This window comes from Kogia breviceps, chromosome 2 (assembly GCF_026419965.1).
Source record: "Kogia breviceps isolate mKogBre1 chromosome 2, mKogBre1 haplotype 1, whole genome shotgun sequence".
Taxonomy (NCBI): domain Eukaryota; kingdom Metazoa; phylum Chordata; class Mammalia; order Artiodactyla; family Physeteridae; genus Kogia; species Kogia breviceps.
The window spans coordinates 111999304-112020285 of NC_081311.1; the positions used below are offsets into that span (position 1 = coordinate 111999304).

The window sequence follows — 20982 nt, forward strand, 5'->3', positions numbered from 1 at the left end:
GAGCTTGTGTGCCTCAATGAGAGAGCCCACGTGCCACAAACTATGAAGCCCACGTGCTCTGTAACCTTCACGCCACAACTAGAGAGAGAAAACCCACACACCACAACTAGAGAGAGAAAACCCGCACGCCACAACCAGAGAGAAGCCAGCGCACTACAACTAGAGAGAAGCCCACGCACCGCAACAAAAGATCCTCCAACTAAGACCTGATGCAGCCAACAAAATAAATAAATAAAATAAATAATAAAATATACAAAAATAAAAAAATTGTAAAATATCGTTCTAAACAGTATTTTCTTAACAAAACAAACTGTATCAACAAAGACTGTGAGGGTAGAGGAATCTAAGGATGTTAAATTCCTCAATTTAGATCAAGATAAAAAAGACTTATTTTTAAATTCTATATTTAATTATTTATAGTTGGAAGTATTTACCAGTAGAACAAATTATAAAATATAATTTTCAAAAGAGAAAAATAAAAACAAGCAATATAGTTTCCATAGAATAAGCAAGAAATTTAATAAAAAGGAGTAACTAAATAAAAGCACAAGAAAGACATAAAACCAAATATTTTAATGTTATAATGTTATATTTTTAAAGCAGGATAGAAAAATTAAATTTAAGCATGATTCTAAAACAAATGAATAAAATTCTCTGAAACTGTAATTGGTTCTCTGTTGTTTTTAAACTTCCTATTAATTTTTCTTCTTTATATTTATTTTCTGTTTCCCCAAATGACTATTTTTTACAATAAAAATAAGCAATACAGCTTATGACAAAATAGTGAAAGAATATTGGCTTCCTGTAAGATCACTTTGGATAGAAGAAAATAAGAAGCAAATAGGGAGAGATATGATTTTATATTAAAGAATAAGAATCTAGGTACTTGTTACCAATATGGATAAGTGTAGTGATTTCTGAAATTATAAGCCAGGAAGCTAAACATGATTAAAATTTAGGTAAAAGAGGAGAAAAATGCCATCTTCACAATTAATGGGACCTCAAAGTCAGTGTGTGAGAATATGTACATGTGTTTGTATGTTGTCATTATTGTTATGTGTTTATATAGATTTCCACAAACTTACTATTGACACTTGTAGACTGCAAGAATGGAGGTTGCTCCATTTGAAATCTCATTGTCTGGTTATTTTCTACCTAACTTTTGACATTATTCATTGAGAAATATTGTATCACATCAGTCAAGCCATACTAGACTCTGTGTATTGTTTTTTTAAGTATCTCCATCAACAGCCTTATTTCAAACTTCTAAATTTTATTCTAAACTATATTTCACAGTTTATTCTGTGTGTAGAAAAAGTTTCTCACTTATAAATTTGTATATTACTGACTTGAATAAGCTGCATATCGCTTTCACTATTGACATTATATTTTGAAAGGCTAGAACAGTTATATTACTGGTTCTCCAAACCACTACAGCATAAAAAAGCTGGAAATGACCTTCTATCAGGAGACACATAATTTATGTATTAAAACTGCAAAAGAAACTATAGCTAAAAAATTATCTTGGAGTGAATAAATGACTAAAGTATCAGAATTGCATTGCCTAGGTTCACTGATCTCTTACAAACCCTGTGCTAAAGGGGCAGACTATCCATCAAAGAGAATGAACACCTTCTAAGCATAGAATTTATCAAATAGGCCATCTTTAGTAACAATTTTTCTTTGATTTTTGATCACTCTGGGTACAAAAAATGATGGGATTCACTAGAAACTATTTTTCAGAATAAATTGCAGCCACTTAAGTGTAATATCTACAAGAGAAAAGTTAAACCAGAGAAGTCATTTTATTTATTTTTCTTTTTTTAGACTAGATACATGCATCTCATGGCATGAAGTATATGTCCCTGGGCCTTCTGCTATTAGATAACATCAAAAACTAAATGTTTTTCTGAATAAAACTGGTTCCGAATATTTTTAATTAACTTTATCTTTGCTGGACAAGTTAATTTTCTGGATATACTAAGTTAGCAATAGATTTGGTAGTAGAGTTGAAAAATAAACCATTTTTTTTGCTCTTTCTATTGTTGTTTTTCTCATATTCAAAACACATGGAAAAATAATTTTTGTGCTATGTTACCCAGTAGTCATCTTCAAAAGAAGTGCTTGAGTCCCTCCTTTTCTTATAAGTTACAATTCAAGGGAACCTATCTGAACAATGACTTTAATCTACATTAAATTTAAATAAATCTTTTAATATTGAGAGAGCCATTGTTAAACAAACTGACAATAACTGGAATGGGGCATAAGGTGAAGAAAGTGGTTAGCTATATTTTGCTCAACTCTGCAGAATTTTAATTATCATATATTTTAATCTTTTAAGTAAAACTACATGAAAAAGTTGAATATGTAAATAGTTGTAGTATTCATAGACAGGAATAAGATTTTGTATCTGTTCGATGATATGGAGATGGGAGAGGATAAAGAAAAGTTAACAATTTTTTTTTTTATATTTCCTTCATCACATGTACCAATTTTCCCTGTTAGGGATTTGGAAATTGTGGGCATTTTACATATTATAGTTCATTTATAATAGCCATAAAATACATTGAGTGCTGAACTTCTTCGAGTCATCATAAAAATGGAAAGAAACATTCCTAGATGAAAACTGCAAGCTTAAATCTCAACCTCGAGATACAGCAAAATAAGCATATAATCAACCACTAAACAGAATAACACATAATCATTAATGATATCAAAAAGACCACAAATAAAACATTTGCATAAATGAAAATAGCCCAATTTATGCAAAATGGTACAAGTTTCTAAATGAAATTTTTTCCCCTAGTAATGACTTTTTAAAACTACATAGGCATTGTACTGATACCAAGTTTCTATAACTCATGCATCATCAATATTAAATAATTAAAATCAAAACTTAGGACTGCCATGATTTTGGTGAAGAGGAGACTTTTTTTTTTTTTTTTTTTTGGACTCAGCTGATCCAGCTGAAAGTCATTTAAAAGCAGGGAACAGAACACAGCCCTAGATCAGCAGTTCTTAGCAATATTGTTCCCCAGAAGGCATGTGGCAACGTCTGTAGATATTCTGGTTGTTGCAACTTTGGGTGGTGCTAGTAGCGACTAATGGATAGGAGGCAGAGATCCTGCTAAGTGTCCTACTCTGAAAAGGACAAAAAAGAATTACCTGGCTCAAATGTCAAAAGGCTGAAAATCTCTGCTTTGGATGGAAAGACACTTGAGTAAGAAGAAGAGTTTACCAGGAAGCATTCATTTTTTAGACAATGTGTCCCATCAAAAACTGAAGGAATATTTCAGGAAGTATTGTGGAAAGGCATTTATAAAGAATGGTCACTGGAGAATTATACACCTGACTTTCTAGCATTTATATGAGTTTTTGCAAAAGAAAATTGAAATAGAAACAGCTAGAGCCATAGAAATAAAGTTTGAGGAGTTGACAAAAAATATCTTTGTTCTCTAAACACTAAATGCAAAGTAACTGCAACTAGAAATACTATGGATTCTGATGTGGACTTGAATGAACCAGCATAGAATGGTGAAACATACTGTGAAATAAGGACCATGAGAAGTAGGTCCTTAGGATGAGCTGCATCCTGAGCTCTCTTGACTATAGCTTTCAGTGTACTAGAGAGAAAATAGGTCATTGATACCAGACCCTGAGTGTTAGTTGGTGGGTTGTATATCATGTATGTTTTGGTAGTTACTTATACTAATATTAGTTGCATTGAGGTCATTCCAATCTGTGGGTTCTTCTCTTTCAAATGATAGTGTCAGCTACTGTCATAAATATCATCTGATATACAAAGACCCTTTTAGATAATACAACTCAATGATAGCTCCAGTCAATCAGACCCTCCTGTACTTGCATCTCTAGTCCAATACTCCAAGTAGGTACACTAATAACTATTCCATTTACAAAATAATGTCTACACAGCATCTAATGGATTCTGAGTTTTCCTTAAAGTACATTTTTTTGAGAATGGGAAAGAGCAGGAAGAACTTTGGCTTATTTCAAAACAATTGTCATACTACTCTGTATATAACCTATCTTTCTTTCTATTGCAACATGGCGTCCATGATGAGCAATGTATGGCAGGGAAAAGGAAAAAGTAAGGGATGTGTTTCTACTTCAAGAAGAGAGAAAATACCTTCTTATTGTGATTTGAAAAATGATGCAATGAAATCAGTCCTACCCCAAGTAGTATGTCCTAAGGATACAACAAAAATTATGTCTCATGTTTACTAAAATAACTTCCTAAGAATATTACACTCCATAAAGAAAATAATTTCCTTTTCAAAAACTACCCAACACAAGCACTTAAATATGTAGAATTTCATTTAAATTAGCCAGTCAACAATTTTTTATAAAGTATTTAACACTTCATTGTAGAAACATAGGCAAAATGACTATTATAACCCAAATGAAAAATACTGTTCAATTTAAAAAATGTACTTAAACAAGAACTTGGAAAAGTTTATGATATGCATAACATTGTTTCAAGCAAAATTGCACTAGTATTACATAAATCAATCGTTTATAAAGGCCTCAATATGGCAAAGTTTAGAAATAGGTAGTATGCATGCATATAGTACAACAAAAAGTCTCTTTATAAAACAGCAGTGTTTTTTTTTTTAATGCTTGTACAAAGGGATAAAGAGCAACCACAAACATATTTCATCTGTTAATACATTATGACAGCTAAAAGTCAGTCATGTCTATCAGAGGAACAAAAAGCCCTCCATACCTTGTGAATAAATCTTTTGTGCCTTTAAAGATATTTGTATAAAAATGCTATACTTTTTTATACAACTTAAATAAATCGTATGTGTGTTTCAACTGAAATGTGAAAACAGACAAGTAAATGGGGTCCATGTGTTTTCTATAACCAGAAGAAATCAGAGTACCAGAGTAACTGGTCAGCATGTATACTCTCCACCTTTGATTATGGGCAGATAATTGTTTTTCCATAACTTGGAAAGTCCCTTAAGAATATATTTTGGATAGGGCAAATAACAGATTAGTCATATTGTATATTGAAAATATTTGCTGATTACTCTATACCACAATGGCTGCCTTGCCTCTTCCTTTTGATCCTGCAAAGAGAATGCATTCACATAATTGAAATTGTGTCATCAATTTGTGTGCTTATATAGTATTCTTTAGTGTTCTGTGTGGTAGGGGTTGGGTTAATCTTCCACAAAATGCGCGTGACTGGGAAGAAACTCCTAAGACATGAGTGCCCAATGCCCTGTTGTGCTCTAGGCTGGCTATTTACCTCAGGACTGAGGGAAAACAAAATGCTTCTCCCATAGCAAGTGTGTTCTTTCCACTTTTGATTATTATTTTGCTATCTTCTACTACCTAAATATAACTATTGTTTATAGGGTGTATACTTTTAGTATATCACAATAGAGTCCACTAAATTTTGGAAAATGTAGTCATATGTATTCATGCAAATTATTAATTTTATAAATTTTTAAAGGTTTTTCATCAAAATTCTCACTTGGCAACCTAAGACTAATTGCAAAGCTGGCTATGCTGAACGTGTGAGGGCTATATATTTTCAGCAGTCTGAATCAGTCTTAATGGGCACAAAGAAGAGAGTTGAGCATTCAATCATTTTTCCATCAATTTAAACAGAAAATTAAATGATATTGTATTACAGGTTTCAGACCGTATAATGAAAAAGTGCAGAGATTATCTTTGTTGATTAAGTAGAACCAAAAAAGTTCATATAAAATAGATTGCTCATATTCACACTACAAAGGAATATGTTGTTTTTAATTTTAACAAATTCAAAGGTGTCTTATCAGCAGCATTGGTGTAAATTGTACTGTAGTGCAGTTCTTTTTCATAAAAATACCATACAAATGGTCAATCAGTAGTCATCAGCAAAAAATAAAACCCAGAAAACTCAGAAAACAATTGACCAGAAAAAAGATAAAGGAAGAGGTAATGCTGATCCCAAAACAAGTATAATACTGTTGGAACATACAAAAGTAATCCTTACATTTTATACATTTATACAGTATATAAAAGGTATCACTCATTATGCCACTGTCTCCCTTATCCCAATTTCTATTTTCTTTGGAAGCAGTTCTTTCCTTTCATCAACACTTCCTAAGGAGTTTCGACAGTTTTGCCCATCCATATACAATTTCGCATATATCGGATTGGAGTAATTTGTTGGCTGAAGGAGAAAAATAAATATAGTTTTATTACCTGTTTTGACCACATGAATTTGTTATTTTTTTCTATGATGTCTATCTTTTACTGTTAACAACATTTACATGCATTTCATTTAACTTACTAAATAGTAATTATATAAATGTAATTTAAATTCTGTTTACAGGTTTTCGTCGACTTTAGCATCGTTTTAGATAAAAACATAATTGTATGTTTTTCAGTTAACTTGTGAACCTAAGGGGAGCTTTGACATAATATTGAAAGCCTGAAGAAATCATCATGAAAGCTATATTCACTGTGACTTTATTTAAAAGTACAGAACATTAAACCAAATTGTCTTATTTCCAGTCCATGTTTTCTCCCCTTAATGCTATTGAAGTGGCAGGAAAGATGTGCTGCCATCTTTTTGCTTGGTTATCTAACTACTTGGTACTTATAATTTTTCAATATGAAATTTAAAAAAAAACAAAGAAAAATGAAAGTAAACTACATTAGCTGTGTAAACTTTAAAAAATAAAAACAGTATTTTTGCTTCAAACAATCTCCATGTATTTATTATTGGAAATACTTTTGGATTCTTCTAAAGAATTGTGAAGGACACAGTCATTCTAAGTTTCATAGATACTTGCATTACTTTGAGGTAGAATTGAGACATGCAGAAATGATCTCTTTCATTTGAAAAACATATACAATGTTTATTATTTTAATAGTTGCAACTTAACATGAGATTGTTACCTAGTTGGTTTTTTAAAATCTTGTCTTTCCAAAATAACACGTTAAATCTTAGTCATAACAAAGACACATTATATTTTTTGAGCCATGCAAATGAGACAAACATGATAAAAAAATGAGAATGAAAAACAGTTGATGGGAGAGAAGTACAAGGGTGAGATCAATCCTAGGAATCTTGATACCTGTCTTTAATCCCTCTTCTTTCCAATATGAACCATGTAACTTTAGACAAAGCACCTTTCTCTAGAAACAAGTTACTTAAAAAGTTTTCAAGAATGGTTTCATACACCATTTCTAATTTCTCCATATAATGCCACATTTTGTATTATATTTTTATTTAAAAGGATATCAAATTTGTATATACTAAACAAAGCATCTTAATAGAAAATAAACCAAGCCAAACATAAATTTAAACTATTCAGCTTAAATTTCTGGCTAGAGAGTTCTGTTCTAACAATAGCAAATGCTCATGTTTACTGTTAAGGAGCTTTAACATTTTCAAATTTATAAGAAGAGATATTTCTACTGAATAACTTGCCAAAAATAACATTTCATATATAATCTTGCATACGCAGGACACTTAAGCCCCCAATTTTCATGCTGTTTTGAAATCTTTTGTTAATTAAAAAATCATTAAAGATAAGCCCCTATCTAAGTCTAGTAATCATCTTTGATTGTGAGGAGTTCTGTGATGGAATGGATATGGAATAATGAATTTTCTCTCACCCCAGCGGTTAGTGGTCCTTTCAAATCAGAGTTTAGGTAGCTGGGCAGCGCTGTGTGTGGAAGCTTGAAAGCACTGGTCCCTCCCCCTATATACCTGGGCTGTGTGTAAACAGAGAATTTTAGTTTCTGTTCTAATATCACGGAACTGTTTTCATTGACATAAACTCATGTTAAGTCATAAAAATAACATAAGATATATTCTTCAGCCCTGGGGCATCAACATTGTGTTCATGGTAGTTTCAATAATTTATGAAATAACTATTAATATTAGAGCTGTGATTCACAGAAGACATTTCTCTTAGTTTAGCTTACTTATAGACACACCATTCACCTAGAAACCTCCATTATTTATTTAACTTCATTCTCTCCCCCCAAAAAGCACATGGTTGCTATCAGTCCTATGAAAAATGCATCAGCCTCCCTCACTTAAGGTTTGTCACTTTGAAAAGTTCTGATAGGAGCCCATTCTGTAAACTCAAATATTTATCTTACTGGTTCTAATTAAAGGTTCATGACCTCTATATTTTTAGAATATACAAATCAAATTTAAAATTCGATATATCAAAACAAATTATCTGTTTTTTGTTAAATCTGACTCTCTAGTTTAAAGCAAATTAATTAGTAATCAGATTGGCTCACTAAACTCTGTGCAAGAGCAATGGCTTTAGACTTTCTTGGGTCTAAGGGCAGAATAAGTCACTCTGGTACACTCATATTCATGATAGAATGAATAGTTATTAGTGACCAAAAAGGAATTTTAAAAGCTAGATGAAAAGTTGACGAATATTAAAATATTAATGAACATACATATTTTTCAAAATTGTAACTATCAACTCTTAACAATGAATGATCATAAAGTTTGGGACAAGGGCAAAGGTCCCAGGAAAAAAATTTTAAATATAAAATCAGGTCAATATTGCCTCTTTATTTTCCCCCACAAAGGTCTCATTTAGAAGATATTAAAAACAATCTAAGTAAGGATTGAGATGAATTTGTATAAAACCAATAGATACTAATTCCCCTTTTATGAACTCTTCAAACTATTCTGTGATTGCCTCCATAGACAAATCTTTTTTTAATAAAATTTATTATTTCAATTCTTTTGATTTCTAAGGTACCATTGAAGGAGAAATTTTACCCATTTTGAAAATAATGAAAATATTCCACAAAAATCTTCTTTATGTGTAATGCAATTTGTATTTGATCACATCATGAATATATCAAACCATTGTAACAAGTGAATACTCTATGAAAAACACTTCATCATGAAGGTTGCTTTGGTATGGCTACCTGCTTTTCAAAATCGTCTATACCTATAAATGTATTTTCTGCAGTTAATTCTTAGGCAACAATTCATATTTAAATTTCAAACATCAGGAGTCAGCTAGAATCAGCCATCTAAGTCACATTTAGTGTAATTTTGGTCAATCAGAAAATAAGTAAATATATATTTACTGAATGTTATTTGCTAAATACATTAAATATAAACTTGAGGGGCGCTGAAGCATAGTTTTATCTTCCTAGAGTAAATATTTTAAAAATCAAATGGAATATTAAAAAGCTAGTCCCTTCAAGTATCCAAAATAGGCTTAGTTCTATCACTAGAAATAAAATGATGGGGAAAATGAGAACTCTCCTGCTTATAAAAAGTGTATAAGGTATATCCTCATCAGTTCATATTATATTACAGACACTGTATTTTATTCCTAAGAAAAATTCATAGGATATGAGAAGTCTATTATTTCAGATGTCTTTCTTCTTTATAAATTATCAAATGACATGCACAGTATGTTTACTTTTTCAATTTCAAGTACAAAACACTGAAACTTAGGTTACCAGCGTTTATTTCACAAACAACTTCAAATGTAGCAGTTAGTAACTGAATTAATAATTTAGAGTAAATAAAAAAATATTTCTAATGAGGAAAAAAGTATACAATATCTTCTGATAGAGTAAAAACTTATCTATGCAATAATGATTGATTTCTTTTCATAGAAATGAATACTTCTTCAGTTTCAGACCACCCGTTATAGGCTTAGAAAGTCTGGCCTTGGATTCAGAACTAGCTTGAATATATGGGACCTATTCAGTTTCTTTGGGAAAAGCTGTTGCTATGAGTGCAAAGCCATGTGATCATTGCGATTATTTAGTATAATGGTGCATTTTGGACAAAATACCTTTAATATATCAGAATATAAATAACCATTTAATGAATGAACAAATAAGTTAATAAAAATCATACCATACTAGCAAATTGATGCTATTAATTCATTTATTCAACTGATGCTCTTAAAATATTCTATAATTATCATGCAAAATATTCCAATTATACAGTGAAGGGAATCTTTGCAAGTTTATCTAGATAGTTGTATCATTTATCTATTTCTTATGAAAGCTTCCAAACTGAGCATTCAGTAATATAAACTAATAGAAACTAAAAAAAAAACTGTGGATTTTTAGGCTATATATATATCAATGGTATGTCTCAAATCAATAAGAAGGATATTATAGTAGGTAGAAGAATATTGTTTAAAAGTGATTTGATTACAAACAAATCCAAGAACACAGCTTAGTGGACTCTTCAATAAAACATTACTGGAAATAAAGTACTTATTTTGGCAATGAAATACTGTACTCTTTTTGTTATTAAAAATAAATCAGTAATTTTACACTAGGCTGTATATTTAGATGTGCCAGCACCTCAACACATTTGAATAAGATATTACTTTAAATAAGCTATGTTTATAAACTAAGTGAATAAATAAATATTATTTTCCAAAACATGTTACATTAACTTCGTGCTTCAGGTGAATGCAGTCCATAATTTTATTTTTTCTTTAGAAGAGACTATAAAATTCAATGCATCCTAAAGTTCTTTAATCTAACTTCAGATAAAAGAAATGATGATGAAATTCAGAACCATTTTATAGAGAAATGACACAAGAATGTTAGTGTTCACAGTCCATCATCTTAAAACTTTACCTTTGCTGGATCTACCATGAAGCCAGGGTCTAAAAGACCTCCATCGCTGTGATCATGATCCACCTCATACATGTTGTAAGATGGATTGCCAATTTCTACATTTATTCCTCCATTGATAATAGGTTGTCTTCTTATAGTTTTTGTCCTAGAATAAGTGAACATTGTGTGAGTTGTCTAAATATCACAATGTGGTGAATGAAACTTTCGTATTTGTAGATTTAATGATTTTTTTTTTTTTTCCGGTACACGGGCCTCTCACTGTTGTGGCCTCTCCCATTGTGGAGCACAGGCTCCAGACACGCAGGCTCAGGGGCATGGCTCACGGGCCTAGTGGCTCCGTGGCATGTGGGATCTTCCCGGACCGGGGCACGAACCCGTGTCCCCTGCATCGACAGGTGGACTCTCAACCACTGTGCCACCAGGGAAGCCCTAATGATATTTTAATATAACTGATGGAACATTCTTAAATAAAATACACTGAAAATAAATGACATTTATTGATTCACAGAGGAACAAAAACTCTGAATGTAATACATTATTTTCCCAAATTATTTAGATTTAACAATTAAAAATGCACTTAGAACATATTCCTTGTAAATAGCTAATACCACATTAGTTGAAACTGAATGTTCACTAATCAACTGCCCTTTATTTATTTTATTTTTTTTTATTTTATTTTATTTTTTTTTTCTTCGGTATGCGGGCCTCTCACTGCTGTGGCCTCTCCCGCTGCGGAGCACAGGCTCCGGACGCACAGGCTCAGCGGCCATGGCTCACGGGCTTAGTCGCTCCGCGGCATGTGGGATCTTCCCGGACCAGGGCACGAACCCGTGTCTCCTGCATCGGCAGGCGGACTCTCAACCACCGCGCCACCAGGGAAGCCCTCAACTGCCCTTTAAAATTCTACTTTTTCCATTTCGTTCCTGAAAAAGTCTATAAAAAAATAGTGATAAACTTTCAATCCTCAAGTCACGTGGCTAAAATCCTCTTTTACATAATTCAGAAACTGACTCACAAACTCTAGCTTCCAGATAATAATGCCACAGACAACTCACTCCTTATAGATATTTTAACTGCATATTCATATAAGTTGAAATAATGATACTTCCAGTAATATATAAAATCAACAAATATGTAATTTGTGAATAAAATGCACAATTTGTGACATACAATACATAGTCATTATCATTTTATTGACATTACTAATCTTACACATTAATATTATAAAATGCTCTTTAGAGACTCTTGCTGTTTCAAGGAAAAACTACCACAAATGTAAAATTCTATTGAATGTTTAATAACTCCCTTGTTATTTTTGTTGGAATATGCAAATGCAGCCATTCCATCCATATAACATAAGGGAAAGGTTGTCTAAATTATAATCACTTAAAATGAAGTAGAGGGATAAAGTGGTTAAAAAAACATAGAATTCAGCAGTTAGAATATGTAAATCATACTTTAAGAAATTTTCTTAAAAAAAATCAGTTTCTGTAACTATTTGTGTAATTTATTTACTGTTGGTCTAGACTATTGCATCTTACCTTCTTTTTCTTTTACAAAGCACTAAACCAATTACCAAGGTGGTTATCAAAGTCACCAAGAGCACAAGAGGCACAATGATGGCTATGCTTCCTGAAAAAGAAATGAATGAATAGATGAACACATAAATAAAATGAAGACAAGATTGATATAACTGAACACCTTATTACACCAAATCATTTAACAACTGACATAATAAAAATAAAACTTAGGCCAAATGTCTATATTCCTAGTTCATAACTACATTACTGGAAAATCACTTTCTTATTAAATACTTGATCTGCTGGAAATGTTTCTTTAGATATCTTTCATTTATATGTTACAGTGAAATACCTTGAGGTTAGAAATACTGACTTCTTTGTCAGTCTGATTCTCACCAGACACATTTATTTGCACATGACATAAGTAAAGAAACTGTGACTGAACACACATTTCCACAATTTCCCTGGCCATATTTCCACCCTTAGTTTTTTTTCCTTTAGCTATAAATACTCCCTGGCCATGAGTACATGTGGCAAGCTAGATGGCAGCCTGGTAAAACAAAAGGGGCAACAGTTTTGGATTTGGATGGACATAGGCCTAAATATCAGTTTCACCACCTACCTGAAGTGAGACCTTGGAAAAGTTATTTAAAATTTGAGGCTCATGCTCTTTACCCATTAAAATAGAGACATGAAGACCTACCACATAGGGCTCTTAGCTTGATTCAACAAAATAGGGGGACAAAGTGGATTCTCTTTCTCAAATTCCAGTTCCAGAATAGTTTCAGCAAACCACATTTAAGTGTTTGGCTTATGTTGTAAATGTCCACTTTCCCCCTTTATAAGAATGATCTTAGGTTGTATTACTCATCTTCAAAATGGAATAACAGATCTAAGGAATAGATTTTCAAAAGTGGTCATAGAAAGTGGGTCTTAGTTTTTATGCATCTGAGCATAGGGGAGAAGTAAAACTGAGGAGGACCTCTGCCCTGTCCTCCATTTCTAGGTTGGCAATAAGAGCAATCTTTTTTTTCTAAAGAAGGAGACAATACCCTTTTACTGATGATGCGATCCACAGTAAGATACACCTAGGGTCATATGTCACTTATGCAGGAAGAAAACTGAATGCAAGCGTTGCCTAATAACAGGAGAGTATTAAGAAGCTCTATCAAGTACCTAAATCTGATGTTTCCAACAGACAAATATCTAGTTCCCATAAGACAAAGTCTTTGTCTATTTGGAATAAGTATCTCATTGAGTCTGTCAAGTCAGCTTAATCATTGGCTAAACTGAGAAACAAAGCAACACCCAAACTAATTGAAATTTAATGTGAGGATCTTGAAGGGTTCAAGAATGAAACATTAATAGTTATTAAATATATGAATTTTCCTCTGCATATACATGTACATGTAAAATACTGTGGTAGAAATTAATGGTAATATTAAACATGATAAGCAGCTGCTTAGGGAATTTAAAATAAAAATATAGATCAGTTTTAACAGCTCTAGCCACAGATATCTGTGTGAGGTAGTACGTATTGCAGATCATTTACCAAAATACCAAAAAGTCTTTATTAAGGAAATGTCATATATAAGATAATCTTTCAATTTGGAACTTCAAAAATAACTTGACTAAAATAACCAAATAACTCTCTTCCATGCAAGAAAATGGCTTGCCTTGTTTAGTCAGTTTCTGAAATGTAAACCTCATTTTATTTTTCTCATGCTGTTACTAGCACTATATGATTTAGTGAGTTTGATATTACATTACTTACTGGGTTTTGGGAAAGTGAACTTTATATGAATGTGTAATTTATTAGTAATTAATGTAAGTGGAGAATCTGGCACCTTGGATAGTAATTAACATTTGTTCACAAATTTTAAATACCAGTGAACAGCTTGATTTCTTCATAAACTGACTTCAACTGATTGATCACAACTTTATAAATATCCTCACTTCATCATTTATATTTTTTTCTGCTAAAATTTGTGGTAAATTTGTAGGTTTAAAATATATATCAATACTAGTTTTAAGGTATATAAAGTTACTTTCTCCTCAAAGCAATTACAAATTATTTAGAATGTTAGACTTTGTTCTACATAGTTTATTTTATTTTTATTAGGTAGAAATGCTGTTAATTATGCATGCTAGAAAACAAATAACTTTGTTTTTCTTTTTCTTTTTCCCATGACAGATGGCAGTTCCAATCCCTTACATTACAACACTCTGTTTAAGAGCTTAGCATTCTTATATGTTTATATAACATAAACATATAAGATATATAACCTATCAAGGTAACTGCGATAATGCTCAGTATAGACAATAAACAATGTGTGAAAATTTGGCAAGTTTTTCTTTATTTTTTTGTAAATTAGTTTATATTCATGGAAACAACTAGCAACTATATATATTTTTAGAATATAGTATAGATATTTATCAAAATAAGTATTTTTTCCAAGCAGTATATATGGCAGTAAATATTATATTGTTAACATATAACAATCAAGATCTATTGTAGGTGATATTTTTAATAGTATATTTTTGGTGGACTGTTCTAAACAGATTAAAAAAAAAAGCACACTCTGAACTTGTTATTGGGTGGAGGGGAAATCTCAACAAACTTCTCACAGAAAATAGAGCCAGTCTTTCTTTGCCACATTGTTCTGTAGCCTCATTATAAAATGCTTTTCCATTTGAAAGAACTGTCTTATCAAATTGTTATGTTGAGGAGACCCCTTCAGTGGGAGAGGCAGTACAGCATCACAGTTGAGATAATAGATTCTGGAGCCAGGCTACCTCTGTTCAAATCTCAGCTTACTAGCAACATTTATATTCTTTGACTTTACACATTTACAAAATAAGTGTTATCATTAATATATACCTCATAGTAATGTAAATAGAATTGTGTCCATTACACAGAAAGTGCTAATACATGTTTATTAACTAATTCAAAATACATATTGCCATATGACTCTGTGCATGCCTCTATTTTGCACTTTTCACCATATATTGTAGAGATCAATTTATTTGTAACTTGAGGGCATAAGCTATCTATCTTTGTTTTGCTAATAGCACAGTGCCTAGGACGTCATAGGGACTATACATTCAGTTCTCATTTAGCAGATATATTTTAAGGGTTTCCACACACTCAACATTTACTCTACTTTGCACTGGGGATAGAAATGTCCCTCCTCTCATCTTGTTTGATGTATATTAGAAGATGACAAACACATGGGTTTATTTAGCACAGTGATAAGCACTACCCTAGTGAAAGTATGTATTGCTCTGAAAACATAGAGGAGTAGTATCCAACTAGATCTGGGATAGAGGAGGAGGACAGGTATGCCTTTGAGACCTGAGGGATGAGTCCCATGAAAGAGAATGCAGCTTGAGTGGAGGAGGAGATACTGAATTAATCTTGAGAGAGAAATATGAAAACCTGGAGGAGAAAAGATCAAGGAACAACAGTCTGAATGGAGAGTAGAGCGGAGGGTGGTAGAAGGAGATGTGGCTGTAGAGGAAAGCAAAGGGGATGTTAGGAAGGGCTGTGTAAGCTACATAAATGAGCTGGGAATTTGTGCTATTAAAAAACAGGATGATGTTGAAGGAAATTTAGGAAGTCATATCTATGGACTCTAGTCCATAGTCATTATATTACTGCCCCCCAAATGCTGAGTATATTTTTATCCTCCTTAACTTTAGCAGATATGAATAGCATAATCCAAACACTGAGCATCCACTGCCTTAAAACTTTAGGTAAATCTAATACAGGAGTATAAAATAAATATTTAATCATCCTTAGTTTAAAACTCTTCCAAATAACTTCAGAAAAGTTTCTGCTTTTTCAAGTGGAAACTAAGCAGAAAGTTCTAGAATAATAGATCCACTTAATTCCACAGGCAGGCTGATCTTTAGATACTTTAAACCGCAAGGGGCAGAGAACATCAGTATGACTTCTCCGAGATGATTAAGAAAGCTGTTCATCAGTTAGAAAGGTAAATCTCGTGCCCATTGATAGCAGTTAGGCTGAGAGAGGCAGTATATTCCCGATTGTGCCAAGGTCCAATGATTATGGAATGCTTCACTGTAAGTGGAAATACAGGTTTGAAAACACATTCCTAAAGTATCCATCTTTCTTATTGAACAGATGACTTCTGCCCAAGTTCGGAGAACATATGACAACCATTCAAAACCACTGGAGTTTACCTGAGAAAATAAAAATAGCCCTCCTACCTTAGGAGGGATCAGTTTAACTACCTTTTCTCTCCTTTCAGAGTTACTGAGGCAAGTTTCTCTAAGTGCAAATGTCTGATGATAAGTACCTTTTAACAGAGTCATTATGTGGTCAACTTTGCTCAAATCTGAGATAATTTGACATTTGCATAGCTAATAGCCCTTTCAACGTGCATTGATACTTCCATTAAATGTAATGACTTTAGATCAGTGATGGAAGAAAGAGCATCAGAATCTTTGGAAAAAGGGTTACAACTACTTGCAACTCCTCCTTCCATGTGATAGTTCCTATTTTAGAACTGTTGCATGTAAGTAGAGACATTTTTCTTATAAGGGAGCTTGTTACCAATGCAAATGGTTGGCAACATCACCTTTCAATAAATACATCTGGCACACCCCTCCTCAAAATCATCTTCCAAACACGAAACTTTCCCTTGTAGATGGACCTTATATATAAATTGAAAATTCAGTTGACATTCTACTCTGTTTCCTTCTTTCAGAAAATTTTATCAATATTTAAAATTGTTTTGACTCTCTAAAAGACTAAGTTTTTAATTTATCTTAGATAATTGAGAAATTATCATAAAAGAAAGCCTAAAGTACCATGACTTCATTAATTCTCAACTTATTACTTCAGTATGTTCTACAGGTTGGTAACTCAAATGCATTTTTTCATTACAAAAATGCTCTTAATGATGGTTGAATCTTATAACTGGTTCACAAAATCATATAAATTAGTATTCCTCCAGAATTGTTAGTACTAATGTCAGTATGATCCTGGAAGAAAGAGAAGAGAGTACTTTTTTTCTTTTGCTCTTCTTTTGCAATATCAAGTTAGGCAAGGTATATTTTTCCACATCTCCTATATTTTATGAACCAATTCCTCAAATCCTAGTGTCCTATTCCTACAACTATGCGTCCATAGCTTTGCTACAGTCTTCTCCTTTCCCTTCCTAAAGACAACACACAAATTCTAAGGTAACACCATATGCTCCATGAACAGAATCATGTACCTCACTTTTCCAAATGCAAAGCCTCATTTCTAAGGTTATTTATTCTATACCTTTTTGCCATTTTTCAAAGATGGTCATCCTTACTAGCCCAAGTTAATCTCTAAATGGTGGAACTTTAGACAAATGTCACTTGAAGAATTTCAAGCAATGATAAATTCATTGGGGACAGACACAACAAACAAGTAGATCAGCAAACACTGGGAGCCTACGTCTAAGGTACAAAAATCATATACTTTTGATTTTGACAATGTCTTTCTTTTTTCACAAATTTCATAGTATATTTTTTGTTTGTTTTCATGTATGCTCTCTCACCAGCAATGAAAGACTAGAGAAAAATTGCTAAGTAAGCATTCATAAATCGAGGTATTATTTTTTTCTCTTCAAGAATATATTTACCCACTTGATAGTTATTCCAGATTTCTCAAAATTTTTCCACTCATTAGTAATAATATGTACGAATTGGGAAACTTTATGTGAGACTTTTATTGTGAAAATCTTTTTTTTTTTTTTTTTTTTTTTGCGGTACACGGGCCTCTCACTGTTGTGGCCTCTCCTGTTGCGGAGCACAGGCTCAGGACGCGCAGGCTCAGCGGCCATGGCTCATGGGCCTAGCCATTCCGCGGCATGTGGGATCTTCCCGGAGCGGGGCATGAACCCGTGTCCCCTGCATCGGCAGGCGGACTCTCAACCACTGCGCCACCAGGGAAGCCCTGTGAAAATCTTTATAAAATCATTTAAAATTGTTGGAACACACACACATAGACACAAAATATTGATGTAGATAAATTTTCATATCAGGGACCTGTCCTAAGACTATAGCTACACACAAAAAAAAACTTGTAAAATGTTGCTACATTTTAATATACTTCAAAACCAGTACTTTAAAGATAAGGAAGCAATGAATCAACTATGATCCTTATCAAAAATTGCTTGTTAACATACTTCACAACTTTGAGACTAACCAAGTTTGTTTTTCCACAACACACTGAATGCACTTCAAGAAAAATACACTCTAATTAATAAAACATGAAATTACTTTTCTTCCCCAAGCATTCTCACATCCATTGTGATATTTGCAGCCTTTGCAGCTGACGCACATTTCCAAAGAAAAGCTTAAGCTAGGTTTACAGATGTGTGTTCTGAAAACTGCCAAAGTTTGAGATGAACCCTCACAGCCTAAAAGAGCACATAACACTGGATCCTGTCACCAGGTGAGAGCTCAGTGCTTCTTCTTTCAAAAAACATACGGATTGCAGATCTCTTGAAAAATTCCATACAGGAGATTTTCCAAGAGTCAATTCCCGCAATAACGGTATAAAAAGAAAACAATGCTTTCTATACTATGTGGAACACCCAAGATATTAATCTGAGAAACTTACTTGTGCTGATATGATCAGATTTGCTGCTCTTTGGGGCAGGCCTCTCACACTGTGTGCCTGACCAGTTGGTGGAGCATCTAGAAAGATTAAAAAAAAAAAAAAAAATCAGTGAGTAACAAAACCCACAAGTCTGCTAATGTAGTAACTTTAACCAAATGAAATGAAGGAAGAGCCTGCTATCACAGATTCATGAATTTTAGATAGAGATTTCTGCTAATTTCCTGCATATTGTCAGTATGCTGAAGGTAACTTCAATTGGACTTCACTTGTTAAAATACTTTTTAAAATTTAAGTTTATAGTCATTTTTCTTTATTCTATGTTAAACTTAAAATTGGCATATTTTATAACAAAACTGAAATTTTAATTAAGAATTGAGATTAGTTTGAGACGTACTGAAAATTATGCCACTATAAAAATTGAGTTTGCCTGTCAAGCAAATCCTTCTTTACTAAGTTTCTGTGATTTATTTTTTCTGGTTCTAAATTCAAAGTGGAACTAACAACCAAACAGCAAATGTCATATGTCTCATAGTTCAAACTGCACAATTTTTACTCTTTTAATCAGAGATAGGGAAATATAGTGCTTTCCCATTTAAGATCATACTTCTATTCCCATGAAATCAAGACAATATGCCCAAGTTTTCATTCAGAGAAGTTGTCTTTCCCATACAGGAACCATTACATTATGATGGGAAGTCTCACAGAGGATTAAAATAATAGATTTGATTAAAATCCTTCATTTAAACATAAATCACAACCATATAATTAGCTGATTGTATCAAAATAAATGCTGGAATGGTTTTAGCTATGTTTGAACAATGTCTGCTGGCTAACAGAAGATGCCTCCATGCATCTGTCAGAAGAAATCCATAGAGAAACAATTTAATTGGCTTCAGTTCTGATTTAAAATGTCTGTCAAATACCACCATATCACGAATAGTTGTACACAGTAAAAGAACAGCTTCCAGAACTATTCCAAGTAGATATCTTTGGGCATGGTGGCCAAACTAAATAACTGCCATTTCTGGGTCTCTTCCAATTCTGTCATAGCCAATTCAAATAGCTGAAGCTGTTTTGGAACTAGGCTTCTATGATGCCATGTGAATTATTTGTGGTATTTGTGAAGACAGTATCGGGTGTCCTAACAGGGCAAAATCTCATAAAATCATCATATTGACAAACTCGAATTACAAAAACAAAAATTTGTTTCATAAAAGCATACATTAACTTCAGATCAGAATAACTGACAGTAATATTACTACTATTCAAGAATATAGTTATTTGATTAATAATGATATTATAAAACTATGAGTATGGATCATGATTTCAATGAAAATTAATATCATTATATTATTATTAAGTCATCACTAATGCATTATCCTGATTTTTTATTTAGATCCTTTATAAAAAGCTTACATATATATTTTCTATACATCACATTTATTATATACCATACTATAAGTAAATCATTAAAATAGGTAAATAAATTTTAAGGCCAGGTCTATGACACTGTATTACTGAAGTGAGGTAATGAAATGAGCATATTTCAAATAATTATAATAAAGTGAAAAACGAATAACAACATTGATTTAAAAAAATTATTTCTTTTCTTCCTTAGTTGTGGTTTTGCAGTTGAATGTTCTAGAAAATTGTTACAGTACTTCAGTCCCTAATTCTTGACACAGTCCAAAGGTAATTCAAAATAAGATGTTTAGGCAAATTTTGCAAACGTCATTAGAATGAATCCTAATCATTGCAAAAGTCTTTTTGTTTTATGTAGCTTTACACTTGTCAAATCTTTCTAATTGACCACTGAGGATATTTTACATGCTCCAGTGAAAAAAATAGTACTGATTGCTTGGTAATTTTATTATATAACTGATGTGTGCAAAGCTATTTTAAAATTCAAATATCAAAATTTGCTCTTTACATTACCTCCTTTGATTAAAAAACAACTGTAACAACAGCAACCTAAATCAGGTTCATGTTAAGCAAGAGAAATGATCTGAGATATATTTTGTTGTGTTAATAGAGATAAGAACCTCTGGGGCTCATCATAACACTGAGATGCTTGGAAGTCAGAAAATGGAATTGCTCAGGAATTGGAGGAATAAATGCTAATTGATAAGATGTTCTGATATGAGCATCGTGTGTTTTAAGTATTTTAGGAAGTTACTAAAAATATGCCTTTAGAACTCCAGAAGGGCAGAG

At 32.5% G+C, this 20982-nt stretch overlaps 1 protein-coding gene across 7 annotated transcripts in view; it reads right to left on the bottom strand.

Moving 5' to 3' along the window:
• Positions 1-4318: 4318 nt before the first annotated feature.
• The window catches only part of LRP1B (LDL receptor related protein 1B), a 1895525-nt gene continuing 1878861 nt past the window's right edge, over positions 4319-20982 (bottom strand). For 6 of the 7 annotated variants that reach the window (XM_067025948.1, XM_067025945.1, XM_067025949.1 and 3 more), the window contains 5 exons: positions 18772-18848; positions 12168-12258; positions 10627-10771; positions 7645-7743; positions 4326-6190 (listed from right to left, as the gene is read on the bottom strand). In XM_067025948.1, the coding sequence (XP_066882049.1) occupies positions 6050-6190; positions 7645-7743; positions 10627-10771; positions 12168-12258; positions 18772-18848 (553 nt within the window). In that variant the 3' untranslated portion in view covers positions 4326-6049. Of the gene's footprint in view, positions 6191-7644; positions 7744-10626; positions 10772-12167; positions 12259-18771; positions 18849-20982 lie in introns of all 7 variants that reach the window. The other variant, XM_067025946.1, reaches the window with a different exon arrangement.